At 41.3% G+C, this 18,749-nt stretch overlaps 1 protein-coding gene across 4 annotated transcripts; it reads left to right on the plus strand.

The window, feature by feature from the left end:
* Window positions 1–389: 389 nt before the first annotated feature.
* LOC308313025 (oxysterol-binding protein 1-like) lies at window positions 390–17,716 on the plus strand. Of its 4 annotated transcripts, none has more exons than XM_080759880.1 (18): window positions 390–513; window positions 2,132–2,302; window positions 2,528–2,736; window positions 2,875–3,034; window positions 3,591–3,702; window positions 4,107–4,305; window positions 4,577–4,694; window positions 4,919–4,976; window positions 5,361–5,528; window positions 5,964–6,209; window positions 6,308–6,428; window positions 7,213–7,316; window positions 8,112–8,207; window positions 8,996–9,180; window positions 9,403–9,623; window positions 10,409–10,447; window positions 10,651–10,698; window positions 13,641–17,716. In XM_080759880.1, exons 2-18 carry the CDS (start codon window positions 2,169–2,171, stop codon window positions 13,784–13,786), a joined length of 2,364 nt encoding a protein of 787 aa, XP_080616006.1. In that variant the 5' UTR covers window positions 390–513; window positions 2,132–2,168; the 3' UTR covers window positions 13,787–17,716. The 4 variants fall into 4 exon arrangements, with proteins under 4 accessions (XP_080616006.1, XP_080616005.1, XP_080616007.1 ...); XM_080759879.1 differs by having other exon boundaries at window positions 402–585; XM_080759881.1 differs by having other exon boundaries at window positions 402–585; window positions 4,922–4,976.
* The last annotated feature ends 1,033 nt before the right edge of the window (window positions 17,717–18,749 follow it).

The following is an 18,749-nucleotide window of genomic DNA, read 5'->3' on the forward strand; positions in this document are numbered from 1 at the left end:
CTTGAAACGATGAGAAATGTGCATGTTGCACTACTGAAGTGCCCTTGAGCAAGGCATTGAACCCCTACCATGAAATGTTCTATGAGCAGGGCCTGGCTGTAAACAAGTTATTGAGCTTAGTCTAGTTACCCTGGGTAAACATGGTAACTTTGCTTTACTTTGTGCAAAATTATTTGAACAGTAGGCCTAGTGTGCAAATAATTGGCTGCCAAATAAGCAGCCAACAACTACCAATAATTTGGTATCTTAATAATTTCCGAATTATTGACGTAATGACCAGTGACCACAGTAACGTGGACACTGATGATGGTGACAGTGCGTGGACTTTCGCACCACTTTTCAGTCATGCGCATGTATTGACGAATTTAGTGGAACTAATGTTGATGAGAAGCGAACGGAGCCGGACGCTTTGTGGTGTTGCGCATGCAAGTTAGGTGGCTAGCTGAAGTTAGCGGCCAGCTAGCGTCTGACGCGATACCTGTTCATATTCATGGCTATTGTCTAACCTTACTGGTAACTATCGTGACATGTATTTTATTTTCTGAATATCAATGGAAAGAGCAGAAAATAAACGACGACAGAGCCGTAAGTTAGCAACGTCTTACGTTTTGGTTTAGCAACGTTAGCTCATTTGACAGCTGCAGTTTAATGCCTAGTTAGCTAGATGGCTAATGTCAATAATGTCAATGAAGCCTGAATGTTAAGATTTTTTTCTGAAAATCAGTGGACGTTACGTTTCCCTTGAAGCACCAGATTAATACTAGAGAGATTTGTTCACGTCAAGTAACGCCAGGGAAGCGGTTGTCTTAAGTTAAGTGAGAGCATTTATTTAATTTTAGATTAGCTAGCGTTATTCCTGGCTAGTTGTACAAATAACAGCTGTGTTTCCTTTTGTCATATTGCGATTATGTCTTGACCATAGACTGTAGGGTCTTGACACATTATGTCATCATCAATCCATTGCCGTTCTGCTGTTTTTAGGCCACAATCAGTTATATAAACCCGACCTAACATTAACGTCAAATCTTAGGCTTTATGCGAGGCTTGTTCAGGCTAACGCTGGCACGGAAATACTCTTAACCATAAGTGTCATGAAAGTTTGTTGCTGATGCTGAACTGATGAAACCCTAACGGACATGTTCTGACCAAGTCAGATATGGCTACGTCATGTGAATCCAATCCATGAAATGCTTCCATCAAAGTTGTTTTCATAGTGTCACAGCATCATAGGTACAGGTAGGCAGCTAGCTGACCAGCCAGATAAGTTCTGTCTTCATAATGTATGGTCTTGTGTCCTAATGACACACTACTTCCCTTATGTTTTTCTTATGATCAGAATGACGTCATGTCGGTAAAAAAAAACTGCTCCAAATGTTAGAAATCCTTAAACCAGATTAACCACTTAAGCCCTATTTTATACTTATGCAAGCTCACAACACCTCGTGATGCCATGTGTTGTGAGCGTGTAGATTGGCTATTTCTGAAACAAAAACAAAAAAAGAGCCTATAATGACATTCCCATAAATGTGGATGCCAGGGTTAATCATGTTAACTTGCTAATGCTATTCCATGATGCCAGGCCTGGAGCTGCTTCAGTGGGATGCTGAAGGATCATAATGACCTAAAACAATCTATGTACAAATCTAGGACTTAATATTTTGATGTTGCTTACAAACCAGAAAATGTGTATGTACAACATGGAAACATTTTCAGGTATCAAGTTGGGTGATAAAACATCTATTACAAGGGGCAAGGAAACGTCAACTTAATACTTTGAGAATGAACAATGATATGACTTCTTCAGGGTCACCCTGACAGCCTGAAGAAGCCGCAAGCGATACATTTGTGTATGATGTACATTTTGTATCAAGCCCATTGATTTAAAGGCCTTTTACTTTCCAAACCTATGTTGAGTGTTTTATGCCCTTCCGTGATTATAATCTTTCCCTTATAGAGCGGCGCAGTCCCGCCCGCTTTGACGGCACTGGAAGAGAATTTCCCATTCATTTATTTAAAGACCTTTAAGCCTCGGACAAAGCCAACTCTGCTCCTGACCTATCATGACAACAAATAGTTGTGGGCAGAACAAATAGTTATAATTATTTGTCCGGCCCAAATGATTTGTCTGCAGGCCCTAACCTCACTCTGTGAAGTCGAGGGCTGTTGTGATGTCGGAGCCCAAGCCCCCTACTCCCACCCCTGGAGACACTTACAAGGGTTGGCTTTTCAAATGGACCAACTACATAAAAGGATACCAGCGGCGATGGTTCGTGTTGAGCAATGGCCTTCTGTCTTATTACAGGTAGGTCACTCAGGCATAATCACTCAAGCCCAATATTATACTTGAGCAATTTGTGCTCATAATGGCATGATATATAATGTTGGCCTTCATTATAATTTTTGATCAACACAAATTCAACTAATAGCAAGTACTGTAACTCAACCTCTGTATTTTGTATGTGTGTCATCAGTGAATTCCATAATTCCATTCAGCAACTTTTCACAATGTCTTTTCTTTTCCCCCCAGGACCCAGGCAGAGATGGGTCATACATGCAGGGGTACCATCAACCTGGCCACAGCCAACATTGCTGTGGAAGACTCTTGCAACTTTGTCATTTCTAATGGCGGTGCACAAACCTACCACCTGAAGGCCAGTTCAGAGGTGGAACGTCAACGATGGATCACAGCCCTGGAACTAGCCAAGGCCAAAGCTGTCCACATGCAGGCCGAGTCTGGTGAGGAAGTTGGCGGGATTAGCAGATGGGAAGTCAGGCCATCATTTGGAAATACAGAGAAAAGAGTAAAACATTTGAAAAAAGTTTGTAGTGTCCTAGTACAGAAGGCATGACAGGTTGTCTTTTCTTGTTCTACAGACGACTCGGGTGACGATTGTCCTACACCGCCCCACACCCCAGGACACGGTGGAGGTAACCGTAACGAGATCCAGTTGACATTACGTATGCTGGGCAGTAAGGTGGAGGACCTCGGCACCTGCAACGACCTCATTGCCAAGCATGGCTCTGCCCTGCAAAGGTTAGCAGTCAGTCTATTTCCCATCAAACTGAGCTCCTTCACTTAAGTGCCCTTGATGGGAAAGAAGGTGTAGCTGTCAGTGTACATACCTAATGACATTTTCCTGATCTAGGAAAGACAACCTTCCACCAAACCCTTGTCTGTGTGCATCTCACATATCTGTCTCAATAAAGTAAAAAGTTAAACTATAAAGGGAATGGCCAGTGCATTTTCCTTTTCATATTGATTGATTCATTAAACCATCTCAGTGGCCTTGTGGTTAGAGTGTCCGCCCTGAAACTGGGAGGTCGGGGTTCAATCCCCGGCCGGGTCATACCAAAGACTGTAAAAATGGGACCCAGTGCCTCCCTGCTTGACACTCGGCATCAAAGGGTTGGATTGGGGGTCAAAGCTACTAATCAAATGATTCCAGAGTGTGGCGCACGCTGCAGCTCACCGCTCCTTGGCTGCGGCTCACTGCTCCAAGAGATGGGTCAAATGCGGAGAACAAATTTCACTGCGGTAACGTGTGTGACAAATCGTATGACTTTGACTTAAATTGCATGCCATTGCCCAGGTCATTGTCAGAGCTGGAGAACATTCGTTTGGGGCCAGACACGGGAGACAAGATCAGACAGGTGACGGAGAGAGCTACGCTGTTCAGAATCACCTCCAATGCCATGATCAACGTAAGTCTACCCAGGAACTGAGGAGCATGAATCTCAAGAGTGAGACTAGCATTCAGTAAGACAATTACTTCAGGTATAACAGACAACGAATGTACAGGTTCTACATAGAATATTCTTGAGTCTGTGAATGTTCTACTTTTAAGGTCATGTAAATTATCTGACTATTTAATCACTGTGTCCTGCTCTCTCAACATAGCCTATAGCACAGTAAACTCTAGGGAGAAGTTGTCTGTTCAATTGGATGATGCTTGCTTGCAAGGTACAGGAAAATCTTTGACCATGCGCCTTGATGGTGCTTGGAGTGTGATTAGGGTTATTTACTAGTGCAGGAGATTGTAACCTACATTCTTTGGGTTTTGTTCTGATGTTGTTGATGGTGTATTTCTTTTCCCTCACCCCACCAGGCATGTCGGGATTTCCTGTCCTTGGCCCAGACCAATAGTAAGCGATGGCAGAAGGCGCTGCAAACGGAGAGAGACCAGAGAGTGAGACTGGAAGACACTCTTGAGCAGCTAGCCAAGCAGCATAACCACCTAGAGAGAGCCTTTAGAGGAGCTACAGTACTGCCCCCTTCACTCAGCAACCCTGCCATGGACGGCAAAGGTAAAGCACTTTGTGTGCATGCCTGTTACAGTACAAGTGAAAAACCAGTACAAGTGAGAAAAACGGAACGGCGGGCGCCCATTTATCTGTCACGGGAAGTCAAATGTGTCTTCGGGGGGCTGTGGTGTTGCGTCGTTCTCCCGTTCGCCAGATTTTCACATATCCTCACAATAGCATCATAGCATTAATATTAAATGGGTGTAGTTCCCCTTCTAATCTACTGGAGTGTCTTTGATTAGTTGTTGCGTTCTTCGATTCCCCTTGACTTTAGGTTCTGGCGGTTCAGGAAAGGGTGATGCCAGTGATGAGGATGATGAGAACGAGTTCTTTGATGCCATGGAAGATCCAGCAGCGTTCATCACTGTCCCTGCTGACCCCAAATACCACAGGTCTACATCTCTGCCTCACATGTCAACTTTCTCTTTCTGTCACTTTCTAACCTGTATGTTTGGTCTCTTTTTCTTTCTTGTTCACTCTCTCTTTATTTCTCTTCACTGTCTCTCTCCGTGTATTTGTCTCAGGGTTTTTGTTTTTTTCATCAACTCTTTCATCATACTTTTATTTTTGTTATCAGTCATATTTTATGTTACTCTCCTGTCCCTGTGCACACCAGGAGGTCTGGCAGTAATGTCAGTGGTCTTAGCAGCGAGCTCGGAATGGACGACCAGTCTGTAAGTTCAAATCAAAACTTTATTGTTCTTGTAAGGGAAATTGTATTTGCAAATTAAAGTACATGACAAACTACCCAAATCAAATATAACACGGATAATTACAACTGTATAATCCATTGCAACAGTCTTGCTAGAAACAGTAAATGTTTGATTAACATTGTGAGTGAATCTTAACGGCTATGAAAGCAAATGCAATATAGGCTGTGATATATCGCATTACATCGTATGTCTGTAGCCATGGTATAATCGCCATATACCTCAGCGCCTTGTGCATTATTGCTTAGATATACGAAAGACAAACTTGAGTTGGTAGCCCCATATAGGCAGGCTGTACATATCCGTAGGCTGTAACTAACCCTTCAGTGGACCTTTTCCCTCCTATAGCTTGACGAGCAGTCTTTGGCCTCTAACCCAGAGTCCCCACAGCCCTTGGAAGTGGAGCCTGTAAGGCAACGGCGGACACATATCCCTGACAAACCCAATTATTCCCTCAATCTCTGGAGCATCATGAAGAACTGCATCGGCAAGGAGCTCTCCAAGATCCCCATGCCTGTAAGATGCCTCTCTGGTTGTGAAGTCATTTGTTCTCAGACTTGGTGTCCGTTTAACTTTGAAAGTGTAAACCTGGACACTTCATCTTAATCGCTTCCCACTATGGCCTCTTTTCCACCAAAAGAACATTTGTTCCAGAAGTAGTTCCGTTCTAGATTCTTGGAACCTTGGTGCTTTCACAGAACTGGCGGACAGTTTTTGGTTCCAGTTCCGAACCAACTTTTTGGGTTCTGAACCAATTCATTTTCAGTGGAAACACTCCAAACTGCTTCAAATTTAGGGGGGGAAAAGAACCGAACCGGTTCAACCCTGGTGGAAAAGGGGCCTCAGTGACTGTCGTACAAGCATCAGACTTTTCAGGTCCATGTTTACACTTCCAGAATGATTATTTCAGTCTGCTCCTTCTCTGAAATACCTTCTCCTATATCCCACTAGGTGAACTTCAACGAGCCAATCTCCATGTTGCAGCGTCTGTCAGAGGACCTGGAGTACTACGACCTCCTGGACAAGGCTGCCAAGTGTCAGAGCTCCCTGGAGCAGCTGTGCTACGTGGCCGCCTTCACTGTGTCATCGTATTCCACCACCGTGTACCGCACGGGCAAGCCCTTCAATCCCCTGCTCGGAGAGACCTTCGAGCTGGACCGGCTCCAAGAATGTGGCTACCGCTCACTCTGTGAACAGGTGGAGGGGACACGCGCACCATTGACGGATGAATCAACTTCACGTAAATGAATGTAATATGTTAATTTGCCCTTACTGTCCTCCTCCTGTCTCCTCAGGTGAGTCACCACCCCCCTGCTGCTGCCCACCATGCCTTCTCTGAGAAAGGCTGGACCTTAAGACAGGAGATCGCCCTGGCCAGCAAGTTTAGAGGGAAATATCTATCCATTATGCCTATGGGTAAGTGTTTGTGCACTCCAACGCTACAGTAAACTATAGCTTTGTACCTGTGATACACACCTATTATCAATCTTTACACTTTGCCTTCTACAAATGTATTTAAAATACATTTAAGATGTAAATACTATGCTGTCACTGTTGGGCAGAAACCTTGAATGACCGTTCATTTTCAGGAAATAGAATCCTTTTTGAAATCCACTCTCTCTCTCTCGAGGTGCCAACTTGAGAGCGTGCAAGTACTGCTACTAACTAATATCTATTACAACTACTGTTCTAAAACCTTTAGACCCGTTATTGACCTTATACCAACCTTGAAACGTATACGTTAATTACGTCACCAACAGCCAATAAGGGACCACCATTGTTACCCCGACATACATACACGCATACATACCCAGCCGATCACCAAACGTACCTTGGTTATGTCATTAAGAATGGTGGTCCCTGATTGGCCGACGGACACCACCGACATACCCAGCCGATTAAATGACTTGCACGCTCTGCTTGCGCAAGTAACAACCTGTATTCCAATGTATCTAGTTATTATTTAATCACAAATTCTTGTTAATACTATTCATTTTTTCAATATTTCTGTTAAGGTTTAATCCCATCAATCAACTACACTGACTTGCCCCATCTTGTGTTTTGTCGTCCGTCTCTTCAGTTTAGTTACATTTGTACACTCAAGAGTTAAATTATTAGTATTACTGAAGATTTGACAGTGTACGAATCATAGTACATTTTGTGATCATTAGTGTTGAATATACCTCTCCTCCATCCCCAGGGTCCATCCAGTGCATGTTTCAGAAGAGCAACAACCATTACTCCTGGAAGAAAGTCACAACCACAGTACATAACATAATTGTAGGAAGATTGTGGATTGACCAGGTAATTCTATTTGTTAGTAAACTGATTTCAATCAGTCCAACTACCCTAGCCCTCTGCACAGAATCAGTCCAGCTATCATCTACCGTTTTTTACACAAAATCAGTCCATCGATCGCCTACCCTTTTACACAGAATCAGTCCAACTGGCAACTATCACGTATCGCCTAGGAAAGCCTGGTCTGTGTTGCTAAATTGCTGTGTGAACCGGTCGGGAGCGGATGATATTGTTACATCATGTTGTAGTCATTGTTTTGTAGTCATCGGACCGGAACCCTCAATCTGGAACTTACTTTCCCTCAAACCTTCCCAATAAAACTATAAAAGCCTTGATGAGGCGTAGTTTAGCTGATTTCTAAAATATGAATGTGAGTGTACTTTCTGGAGACTATTTTGTGTCTGTAATGTATATCTTTGTTATCCCACGGGGAAATTCTATTCTCATCGCAGACTACGAAAGTGCCAGTCACCCTTTTATTGGGAAGGTATTATTCTTCCGGTTTGATGGAAAGGAAGTTCCGATTCTAAAAACGGTTTACTTAAAATATTTATTAAAAAATTACAAAAAATGTTATACTGTCATATACTGTACATAGCAACAAGAACCCCAAAAGGGGTTCCTGTCCAGAAGGGTCAAAACACCAAAAGGGCTTCACGTCCTGAATCAGTTCTACTACTACAATTTCATTGAGTAGCATTTTGTGGCTTAGCATTAAGGGCACAGCTACATTTGTAGATGATGCTTTTTTACTGGAACATCCTATGAAATGAAACGTGTTCCTTCATGTTGCCCCATCAGTCAGGAGAGATAGATGTGGTGAACCACAGGACGGGAGACCGCTGCCACCTCAAGTTCGCTCCCTACAGTTACTTCTCCAGAGATGTGGCAAGAAAAGTGAGTGTTGAATGTCAGTGTCCCCTTGCTTCATCCATCTTTAGAGTAGTGGAGATAGAAATGTCAGCAAACACCCAAAAAGTAAGCTTTCTTTCGGTTAAAGTAGAACTATAAATTAAGTTATACATTTATATCCTTCAAAGCTGAAGATGTACGCAAATTCAAGTCAATGTTGGGTACTGCACTAGGAATCAATCAAATTATCAATGGATCGTTACAGAGGGTCAAAATAAATATTGTGCTAATGTTTATTTAGGAAAAACAGTGCAATGGTGTCATTTAGATTTATTCAGCCTTCTGAAGGATTACCTGAAGAACTTATTTTAAGTGCAGTACCCTTTGATTTTAATGACCACAAGATGATGGGGAGGGGGGTGTGGATTCATTGTTTTATCTCTGACTATCTCTGCTTTAACTGTACTTGATTAAATATAAGATTTTAGTTGACTAAATAACAAATGACAGTAATGACTGATTTTACACTTGCTGAAAATAGCCTATCTACAAGCTTACAACACGTTGCGCTGCAAGTGTGTAGATCTGCTATTTTCCGCACGCAACCAAGTGTAAAATTACTTATACTGGATCTCTTGTCCACTAGTCCCTTCCTAACATTTTAGTCTAGTTTTTATTTGTTGACGAAATTGTCAATATATTTAGTTTTTGGCATCATAGCTTAGTTTTCATTTAATTTCCATTTTGTTTTTGTCAGTGAAAAAAAGGTAGTTGAACATTTTTTGTATTAGTCGATGAAATCAACACTGACTCTGTGCCCCTCTATACTCCAGGTAACTGGCGTAGTAATGGACAAGGATGGCAAGGCCCATTATGTGCTGTCAGGAACATGGGATGAGAAGATGGAGTTCCAGAGGGTGATGCATAGCAGTAAGGGGGAGAACGGCACAGAAAGCAAACAAAGGACTGTTTACCAGACACTCAAAGCCAAAGAGCTGTGGAAGAAAACCCCACTGCCGTGAGTTGGTTTCTGGGTATCGTTGTGGGGATGGAGCTGAAGGCGGGGAAAGAAAAAGCCAACTTAATTCAATTCAAGGACCCCCAGTTTGATATAGATTAGATATACAGTATATAGATTAGATATTGTTTATTTAATTTTTGTTAGTTTTTTTATCTCTGGGACACTAAACTACCCTGTCTCTGTGTTTGTCTCTGTTTTTCACATCATCCCTCGTCCCAGTGAGGGAGCAGAGGCCATGTACTACTTCTCCTTCCTGGCTCTGACGCTCAACGAGCCCGAGGAGGGTGTGGCGCCTACAGATAGCCGTAGACGGCCCGACCAGAGACTGATGGAAGCCGGCCGCTGGGATGAGGCCAATGCCGAGAAGCAGAGGCTGGAGGAGAAGCAACGCATCGCCCGCCGGGAGAGAGAGCGGCCGGCAGCCACATCACCTGAGGAAGGTAAGAAAATAAGACCGGAAGGGAGAGGAGGTGTGAGGTGGCAGCGGAAGAGGAATTTCATGACAACACTGTTCATGAAAATAGGTTTCCTGCTACTAACAACTTGTCATGGAGTATAATGAAGTGGCCTTCCTGTCCAATGTTAAGCTATAAGTAAGTAACTTTTGTGTACAGTTTGTGAACATACATACATCACTATGTGGTGAACTACAGTATAAAGGAATATATATATATATATATACACACAAATTTAATAATAATAATGAATTGCATTTTATAGCGCTTTTCCAAGTGCTCAAAGCGCTTTACAATGGTTCATTCATTCATACATTGGGAGGTGAAGCGGCGAACAGTTCGCCGCAACCAGTCAGTTGGTTGTGTCGAACAAGCAATCTTTGTTTAGGAATACTTGGATAAGTACAGTGATGTTTCTCTGTCCATTCGTCTGTGTTGGCTATTATTGTTCATCTTGATTTCACTAGTCTTAAGATTTTTTTTAATTGATTACTAGTCTGATTAACTTTGTATGTACAAAATATTTATTATCTGTATTTTGAATACATATGCTATGTATTTCCAATTGAACAATAAACTGTATGTTTATCAAGAAGTCCTTGAACATAGGATGAACGACAGTGATGATTGATTGATTTGACAAGCTTTTCTTCATACCACACTATATGCTTTAACTTTCATCAGCACAAATGCTAAATAAATATGTATTATTATTATTATTATTATTAACTGCTGCACCCTTACACTAATTTGTATGTCTCTGTCCCAAGCTGTCACTGAGGACTTCATCAATGACTCGCCTTTAAAAAGCAAGTACCTCCTCTCTTGGCCTTTTAGTAACCCTTGCACTGCATTTTTCTCAAGTACTGTACATTCTGGCATAAACTCTGCCCGTACATTGTGTGTGTGGGTGGGGGTGTGGGTGTGTGGGTGCCAAATGTGTTGTGTGTCCCTTTACAACCTTTTCGAATCACTGTTTCCTTTCCGATCTCTTCATCTGTTTTGCGTTCAGCCGATGCAGAGGAGGTTGCCACGGAAGCTAATGAGGCTTCATACGAAAGCAAGTATCACTGCTACAGCTCAGATAGACGTGTGTAACTGTGCATGTGTACGCCTAAAAGAAAAAACAAAAAGGTCATTTTTTTTAAAGTAGAGCAGGTCATCTGCTCTACTGTAACTAGCCTAATGTCATTGAAACGAAAAAAAGAAAAAAATAACTTTACAAAGAATTAAATATATTGCTGTCTGGGGAAAAAAATCACTTCATTCTTCATTTATTTTTTATTTTTTATGAATCAATGCTTTGGATACCTGGTCTATTTGTTGGTTCAACAAATATTTAACCAATGGAAGGTATTAAAAACCTCCTAACGCCACTTGAGCTGGATGGTTTTTTTTTTCATTCCCTGAAGAATGAATGAATGTTAGGTGGTTTCTTCCAAACAGCAGAGCTATATGTTTCATCTCATGACGAATTTGAGGTATCACTATTAATCTGTGGAATGCAAAAAAAACAATGTACACATTAGAAAGCAGAGCCTCTCCATTGGAACTCAAAAAAGTTCTGACTAATTTGGATCAAGTAGATTAAAATAGTATTTGTGTACTGTATACTACGTGCATTACACTAATGTATACTATACACGGTACATACAGTACTATACTACACAGGCTGTGTCTGCTGTTGCTCCTATTTCCATACATTTTAATTCTCTTTTGTGTGTGGCTGTTCAGCGGATACTGAGGACTCTCCCTGTCCTACACCTATTGCATGCAAGTACCCTACCTAATGCTTTTAGCACACATTCGTAATATTTTCCTGTCATGTTGTCATCTTCAGATGATACGTGTTCACTCAATCATTCATAGATGTTCTCATTCATGTCTTTACCTTTTGTTTTTTTGTCCATACATCTCTATCGCGGCATTTGTTTTCTTGCAGCACCCCATGGACCACCACCTTATCAAAGCAAGTATTCCACTCCTGAAATACCTTAGCCGTGACATCAGTGTTTCTGGAATTTTCCCCCCTTCATTTTTTTTAGCAGGATCTAGAGCTGCACAACTGATGCACAACACTGGCTATTGCATTTTCCAAATCCCAAGTGGCAGCAGTTGTCTATCGGTGATACATTAATAGGAAGTTACAAGTCATAAATTATTAGTTCTTGCTGGTGGGTACAATCAGCACTTTTTCCAAATGCAAAAGAAGTATACTTGAGTCCACAAGTATCACAATCCATTTTTCGGTTACAGTATTCACAAAAAATATTTATTTTTTAGTTTAATCAGTGTTGTGCAGCCCTAGTAAGTGCCCTTATCAGAACTCTTATCAGAACTCTGTCCTCTCGCGTCACATTTATTCGTCTAGTCCCCTGGTGTGAGTTACCGCCAGACCTACAACCCTTTAGTCACCTTTCAGGGTCATCCTCACATTCTTTCTGTGTCCTCCTCCCTGAGCTGAAGGTTTGGTAGGTCCCTATGGAACTGTGGCAAACTCGGTTCACTCCCATTCTCTTTTACAGTCAACATCTTGCCTGTTTGCCGCCTGTCTATTGCTGTCAGATATGGTCGGTGTCTTTTAGGAATGACTGTACCAACAAACCTCGGTGAGGCCTTTAGGAGGGCCATTATAATCCACCACTCCTGAATGAAGTGCCTGGTGCTGGGAGTCTGGTGCAACGCACAGGTCCTGGGCCTGGTGAGAGCAGGAGTGGACCTGGTGAGACGTAGGAGGTGCCCGGACAGGAGTCAACCCACAGAGCCTAGTCCTTCCACGCACCAGAATTCGGTTCTCCCAGTCCCGGCAGAGTAGTTCTGGACCAACGGATTGTGTGGCCTTGCTCATTCCCTGATGGACTGATCGAGGGTAGCTACTGGGACATAAATCGGGATTTGATCAACCCCGGCTGTGTCGCCTGAGTGAGGGGTATGATGTATGATGTAGACCCGAAACCCTGTTGACCTCAGGATACATCACTGAAGATACGTCCCAGGTGCATCTATGTGATGTATCTTTAGTTATAGTTACCGGTATGATCATCTGACAGAATTGTTAAGTTCTTAAAGGTATAGTTTTTTGGGGGGGGATTATTATTCCTTTTTTTGCCCAGAGTCAGACAAATGGAGGCATTTATGTCTGCATGCAATTTGAAGTATCTTGGAATAGTGTGCGTATATCCTATCTCAATAGAGCTTGACAGTCTGGTGTTGAAGGAAACGTCTCATTCATTTTCTCCATATAAACTTTTATTATATCAGCTACAGTGCTACACTGTCATAACCATCTAAAGCAGACTATATGAACGATGCTATATGCTCCTGTAGATGCCAACAAAAATGTTCAATTCACAATTGCATGGAGAAATGCTTCACTACCAACAATCCTAATATGTACATTAGCAGCGATGTCTCTGATTGGTGGAGCTTACGTTACCATGGAAATGGTATTGCGCTAGCCTGGGTACCGAGGCCAGCGTATAATATTGACAGACACAAAAGATTAGGAGACACTCTTCTAGATGGCTCACACTTTAGGCGCCACTCCATATAAACTAAAGAACATACTGTACATTAAAACTACATCCGGTAGCAGTCAAAGAGACAAAAATATCACACCCTGCAATCCATTTAAGGTTAATTTTATAACCTGATTTCTGTGTCACTTGAAAATTGCCATTGGTTAAACAAAGCTTTTTTTTAAATTACCTGAAAGAGAAGCCGGGTTGGTCGCAATGTGTTTGATTATTGTGATGATTTGCTGGGATCAATTCGCTTTCTTGCTTTTCACCAAACAGCAAATATTATATTGAATATTATTGAAGTCATTCAGTTATATGCAATATGAAGTGATGACTCAAGTGTTTTTATCTTTCTGCTGTTCTGGACAGACTACAGACCTGGACATTCCAAAGAGCACCTGCAGATATACAGTATATGGGATTCAAGCGCAGCCCTGATTTCATAAGCACATTTTTATTTCATTTATTTCTTCATTTTCAGGCGCCCACCATGACGACTACCAGGCATTGTGGTTCGAGAGGATTGACGATCCAATATCTGGAGAGCCCATGAATGTCTACAAAGGAGGCTACTGGGAAACTAAGGATGATGAAGGCACATGGGACAGGTGCCCTGACATCTTCTGACCACCCTATCCATCACGCCCTTTTCATCCACTGAGAAGTGGATGACCTGATTAGGACCTGAGAAGATGCTCAGAAACACCCTTCATTAAATCAACTCGAGTAGGCGGAAATGGCTCAGCCTATAGAGAGAGAGAAGAGAGAGAGAAGTGGTAGGACATGCACATTAGATATGGATACATGGTTTAGCAGTTGTTGGAGGGTGACAGAACGAACGCAAACGAGAAGGTCTGCACAATGTAGCTCCCTTAAAGTTACTTTTCATGATATATATATATATATATATACCGGTATATATTCTAAAACAGGTCTGAGTTACTGAGCTTGTAGATCTGCTGTCTTTGTCTAATGTTCCCCCAGAATATGGATGCTGGGGTTCATGTGGTTAAAGACATCATCCAACAAGTGATGGTTCGAGCCAAAGCTGAAGACTCCTCGAAACGTCACTTGATGGATGCCATAATAAGTCACTTTAAGGAAGCTACAGTGTGCTGACCTTCTTGTTTGCCTTTCTCTCTGTTCTTTTGGGACTATCACCTGCTGTCAATGGGTTTTGGATGTGCGTGATCCTGTAGGCTAGGGTGTCGGAACATTGTCTTTAACTTGGTTCTCAGTGTGGCGTCCAGGGTACCCCCAGGGGTTATTGAGGGTGTTCCAGGGGGTCCAAAACCAAATGATGAATAATTATTAATCATTTGGCTGGGGACCCCTCAAGGATTCATTAACACAGTGAAATGGCGGTCCATGGCCTATAATGCACATCAAACAGGGTTGTTAAAAATGTAAAAGGTTGAGAATGATCCAGCCATCTAGATTTTGGTTGGTGTTCAGTTCATTTGGCATTCAGGTCTCTATCCAGGGCTCCATGGTGGAACTATTCAGTTGCAACTTTGCATTTTCTTTGGTCGCACCAATGCTAATGGAAGAATTCAGCTGGTTTTGAGCTTCAGTTTGTTTACGTGTTGTTTTTTATATATGTATAGTTCCGCTATGTACTAAGAATGTTTTATAAGTATTTTGATGACCTCACTGCTTCTATTTATGCATTCAAGTAGACTCAGTTTCTGAACGTTAAGTTGATGATCTTATTGACTCATTGCAATTATAAAACAAATGATTTGATGCTCTGTAAGTAATGCAAATTAGTTGATACAGTAGCTGCAATGATGCTGCCCCCTTAGTCATGCTTCTTTGTTACACTAGGTGTTAAGATTTGTCAGGCATATCCAATCAATGTGTTTTGTCTGTGGGTCGGATTGCAGCCTCATTGATAAATAGGGCTGCAGAGCAGCTAGTCAATACTGTACTGTATGTGAGTGCCGAGCGGAGTAGCTGTATGCTCATTAGACACGTGGACTCTGCTTTGTGTTAAATGTTAAATGGCTCTTTTACCAGATACTAGCAGCCTGAAAATCTAGTTTAAAGTGGTCTCCATATACAGTATGGGCATGTTACGTTTGAGACACCCACCCTGGCCACCCATGATCCACTCACCCACCGTCCATCCACAAGGCAATTTTAATGTAGCGTTATGTGAGTACTTACGTACAAATAAAATATGCTATGCTGCTGACTGTGTTGTTAGAGTACATGGTACATACTTTATAACACATAGTCAGCAGCATAGCATATTTTATTTGCTCTTAATTTGATCAGTATAGTGCAATGATACATTTGTGAGTCTTATATTTGTAACAAACCAGTTTTGCATTGGTGCTCCTGTTGAAAATCTTAATGGTTCCACTGTAATGCATGGTTTTATTATGGAGCCCTGTGATGCATGATGGGTATTTGTCATGAAGAACCTGGTCCAATATTAATCTAGTCTTTGATGCAAGGTACAGTAGTAATTTCACTCTGGCCCAAATGGTAATGGACCACCCCAATCCCTGAAGAATATAAGAACAAGCTCTCTGAGAGTGTGAGTGTAGCCTACATATGCTGTACAGTACAACACATGTTGCATGTGGTTGTTCAGTGGCATACTTTACAAGACTTCATTCATCTAATGCACACGTTGCAAATGTTAAAACATGGGACAGTGTTCCTATTAATCGTCCACCAAGTGCAAATAATGCTGAGCCTGTGGCTATTATCTATAATTAAAATAAGCACACCAGGGCAGAGATAAAGCCTAAGATGTTTTCGTACAACTGTATTGCTTGACAGAAATGACTGCTTTTCAAGTATATATGAGCCTCTGTTGTTATTGATGATTCAAGGGTGAGTAATGCAATATAAGTTATCGATCCAACTGTAAAGTTAAAAATGTACAGCGTCGAAACAACCGTTTTTATTTGACAAATGTGTTTCCAACAGCGAATGTAACGACTGCTTTGCAATATTGGGAAACAAAATTTTCCATGCAGCTTTTCTAATGCGATAAGTTGCATTTGTCATAAAACACTTGGATGGAATTGTGTCTGTCTAGAGAGCAGAGCAGTGTATTAAACTGGTCTACATGGAATTTGAATAACTATTATTATACCTGCTAGAGAACACCCCTACGGCAGTTTTGTTAACTACAGATTGTGTTTTTAAGTGGTGCAACCACTTCATTAAGGAGCTGTGTGTCTGTCCCTGGGTCCCTGGCTGGGTCTATCCGAGCACGAAAATAACGTTTGGTTTGTTTTCACAACCAAGTGTCACTGTTGCGCAGCCTAACACACACACTTAACTGTATATATATGATGATTTTTGGTGTGACAGTACAGTACAGTAGAGGCACCCCCACATGGTAACTGTCATTTCTCAACCATTTCGGACGGGCGGCGCACCGGAACCCTGGGCGCGTTCCTGGGGGTCTGGAAGTTCTTGGGACCGCCACACGGCGTTGCACCACTTACATCACACGGGTGTTTTTTTTTAAGCTATACAGATGACGGATATGAAGACAAACACTTTACACTAAATGACGGATCCTATAACTGAAACAAGTTATTCTTAGCCTAAGTGATGCTCTTTGTGATTAGGAATAGAGAATTGACATACGTGTGTGTGTGCCTGCATGTGTGAGTGTATGTGCACACTAAATGTGTATGTGTATACATTTTGTGCACAAATGTCTAATGTGAAGGCCATGTCTGAGACTCAAAAGACACCCGTTTCTGATTGTGTGTGTGTGTGTGCTAGTGTGTTAAAAAGGTTTAAATCATTTCCTTTTATATGTAAGTGTACTTAAATGCAAAATCAGTAAAAGAAAACAAGACGACAACGCAAAACATGTTGCAATTAGTATTAATGATAATTCAATGCTAAGATAGAAGTGATGACTTGACAGTTTTATGATGTTTTTGGTTTTTTTTATTTCCATTGTTTGATGTATTTATTTTGCATTCATAACTGGATAAACATTGACTGGCATCATATTTCCATTTACACACTGAGACCCACCTTTCACTTTATAACCATCTGCACCCATGTGTCCAATCACAGCTCGCCCATTTCTAGTTTAAGTTTTAAGTTTAGTTGTATGACCGTGTTGCTTGCTGAAAATATAGCTTCAGTACTGGCTCACAATGTGTTGCAACATGTGAATTTGTAAATCTGTTAATTTCCCAATCAACACAGTCATACGACTGAGTGTAATGTAAGCATATTCTATGTAGCCTATAACCATTTTTACTTGACAGATGGTTACAGAAGATCCAGCTTCACTCCAGGAGTTTTTAAGATCACTGGAAGCTGAATTTCAACAATGGAATCGTGACCTGTTATTATTACAGAGTACAGACCTTTGTCTGACTTCTCTTTAATTTAATTCTTATATTTGGTTCTTTTTAGTTGTTTAAATTTTTAACTGTACTTACATTTTTTTTTAGTTTTTTGTCTTTCTTATTGTCTTGTTTGTGCATAATGTTTGTGTCCTTTTGTTTGTTGTCTTTTCTGAATCCCCTTTTGCATCTTTCCATTAAAGGTTTCTCATGCAGTGTATAGATTGTTTATTTTATTTTTCCACAAATTAATTATCCTAAAATTAAAGCAACAATTTCCCTTCACAATATTCTCATTAAGACAAATGAGTACAACAGGAACAGTTTACTTCCAACATGTCTATTTCAAACATGATCACAACTGGCATTTTAGACTCATTTGATCAAATTAAAACAGGATAACTTTGGGAACTAAGAAAACATGAATACCCATAAAATCTATGTTGCTGGCTGACTGTTCATTAATTGATCCTTAATGGAGACCATTTGTTTTTTCTAGTGTTATTGAGACCATAACATGATAAAATAACAATATGTAGGATCATATAACAAATGTAATGCACATAACTTCAGAACCGTTCTCCGACTGTCCGGAGCAGCACATGTTCGCCAACCTTAATCCGATCGTTGTTTCTGCATGTCGGTCCTGTTATTGACCTTATACCAACCTTGAAACGTACCTTAGTTACGTCACCATCAACAGCCAATAAGGGACCACCATTCTTACCCCGACATATAGTACATACAATACATACCCAACTGTTCACCAAACGTACCTAGTCATCAGCCAATCCCTGATTGGCCGACGGACACCACCAACATATACGACCTACATACGCAGCCGATTACAGTACTTGCGTGCCCTGCGCAAGTAATAACTTATTAACTTATAAGGAGCTTGATTGCATGCAGATCTTCAGACCCATCATGCAGATTGACCATTAATTATTATTCAGTCAGTTCAGTTTTATATGCGTCATTTTCCAGATAGGTGATTCTCTAAAATGGGGCCCCTGCCCCGTGACCCCCAGAGATCCTTGAGGAGGGGGTTCCAAAAAATGGACCTTCCTTAGTCTACAGCCAGGAGGTCTGTAACTCAGCAGACAGTGAGTGTTCTGATTATTGAATATGAAAGACCACAATGGAAACAAAAACTAATAGAATACGCACATCACTTATTAGTAGAGGTGCTGCAAGTTCGAAAGTAACATCAGAAAATGAAAGAACCCCACAATCATCTGCTCCAACATGTT

Source organism: Protomyctophum bolini (assembly GCF_963924005.1).
Source record: "Protomyctophum bolini genome assembly, chromosome: 3".
In the NCBI taxonomy this organism is placed as follows: domain Eukaryota; kingdom Metazoa; phylum Chordata; class Actinopteri; order Myctophiformes; family Myctophidae; genus Protomyctophum; species Protomyctophum bolini.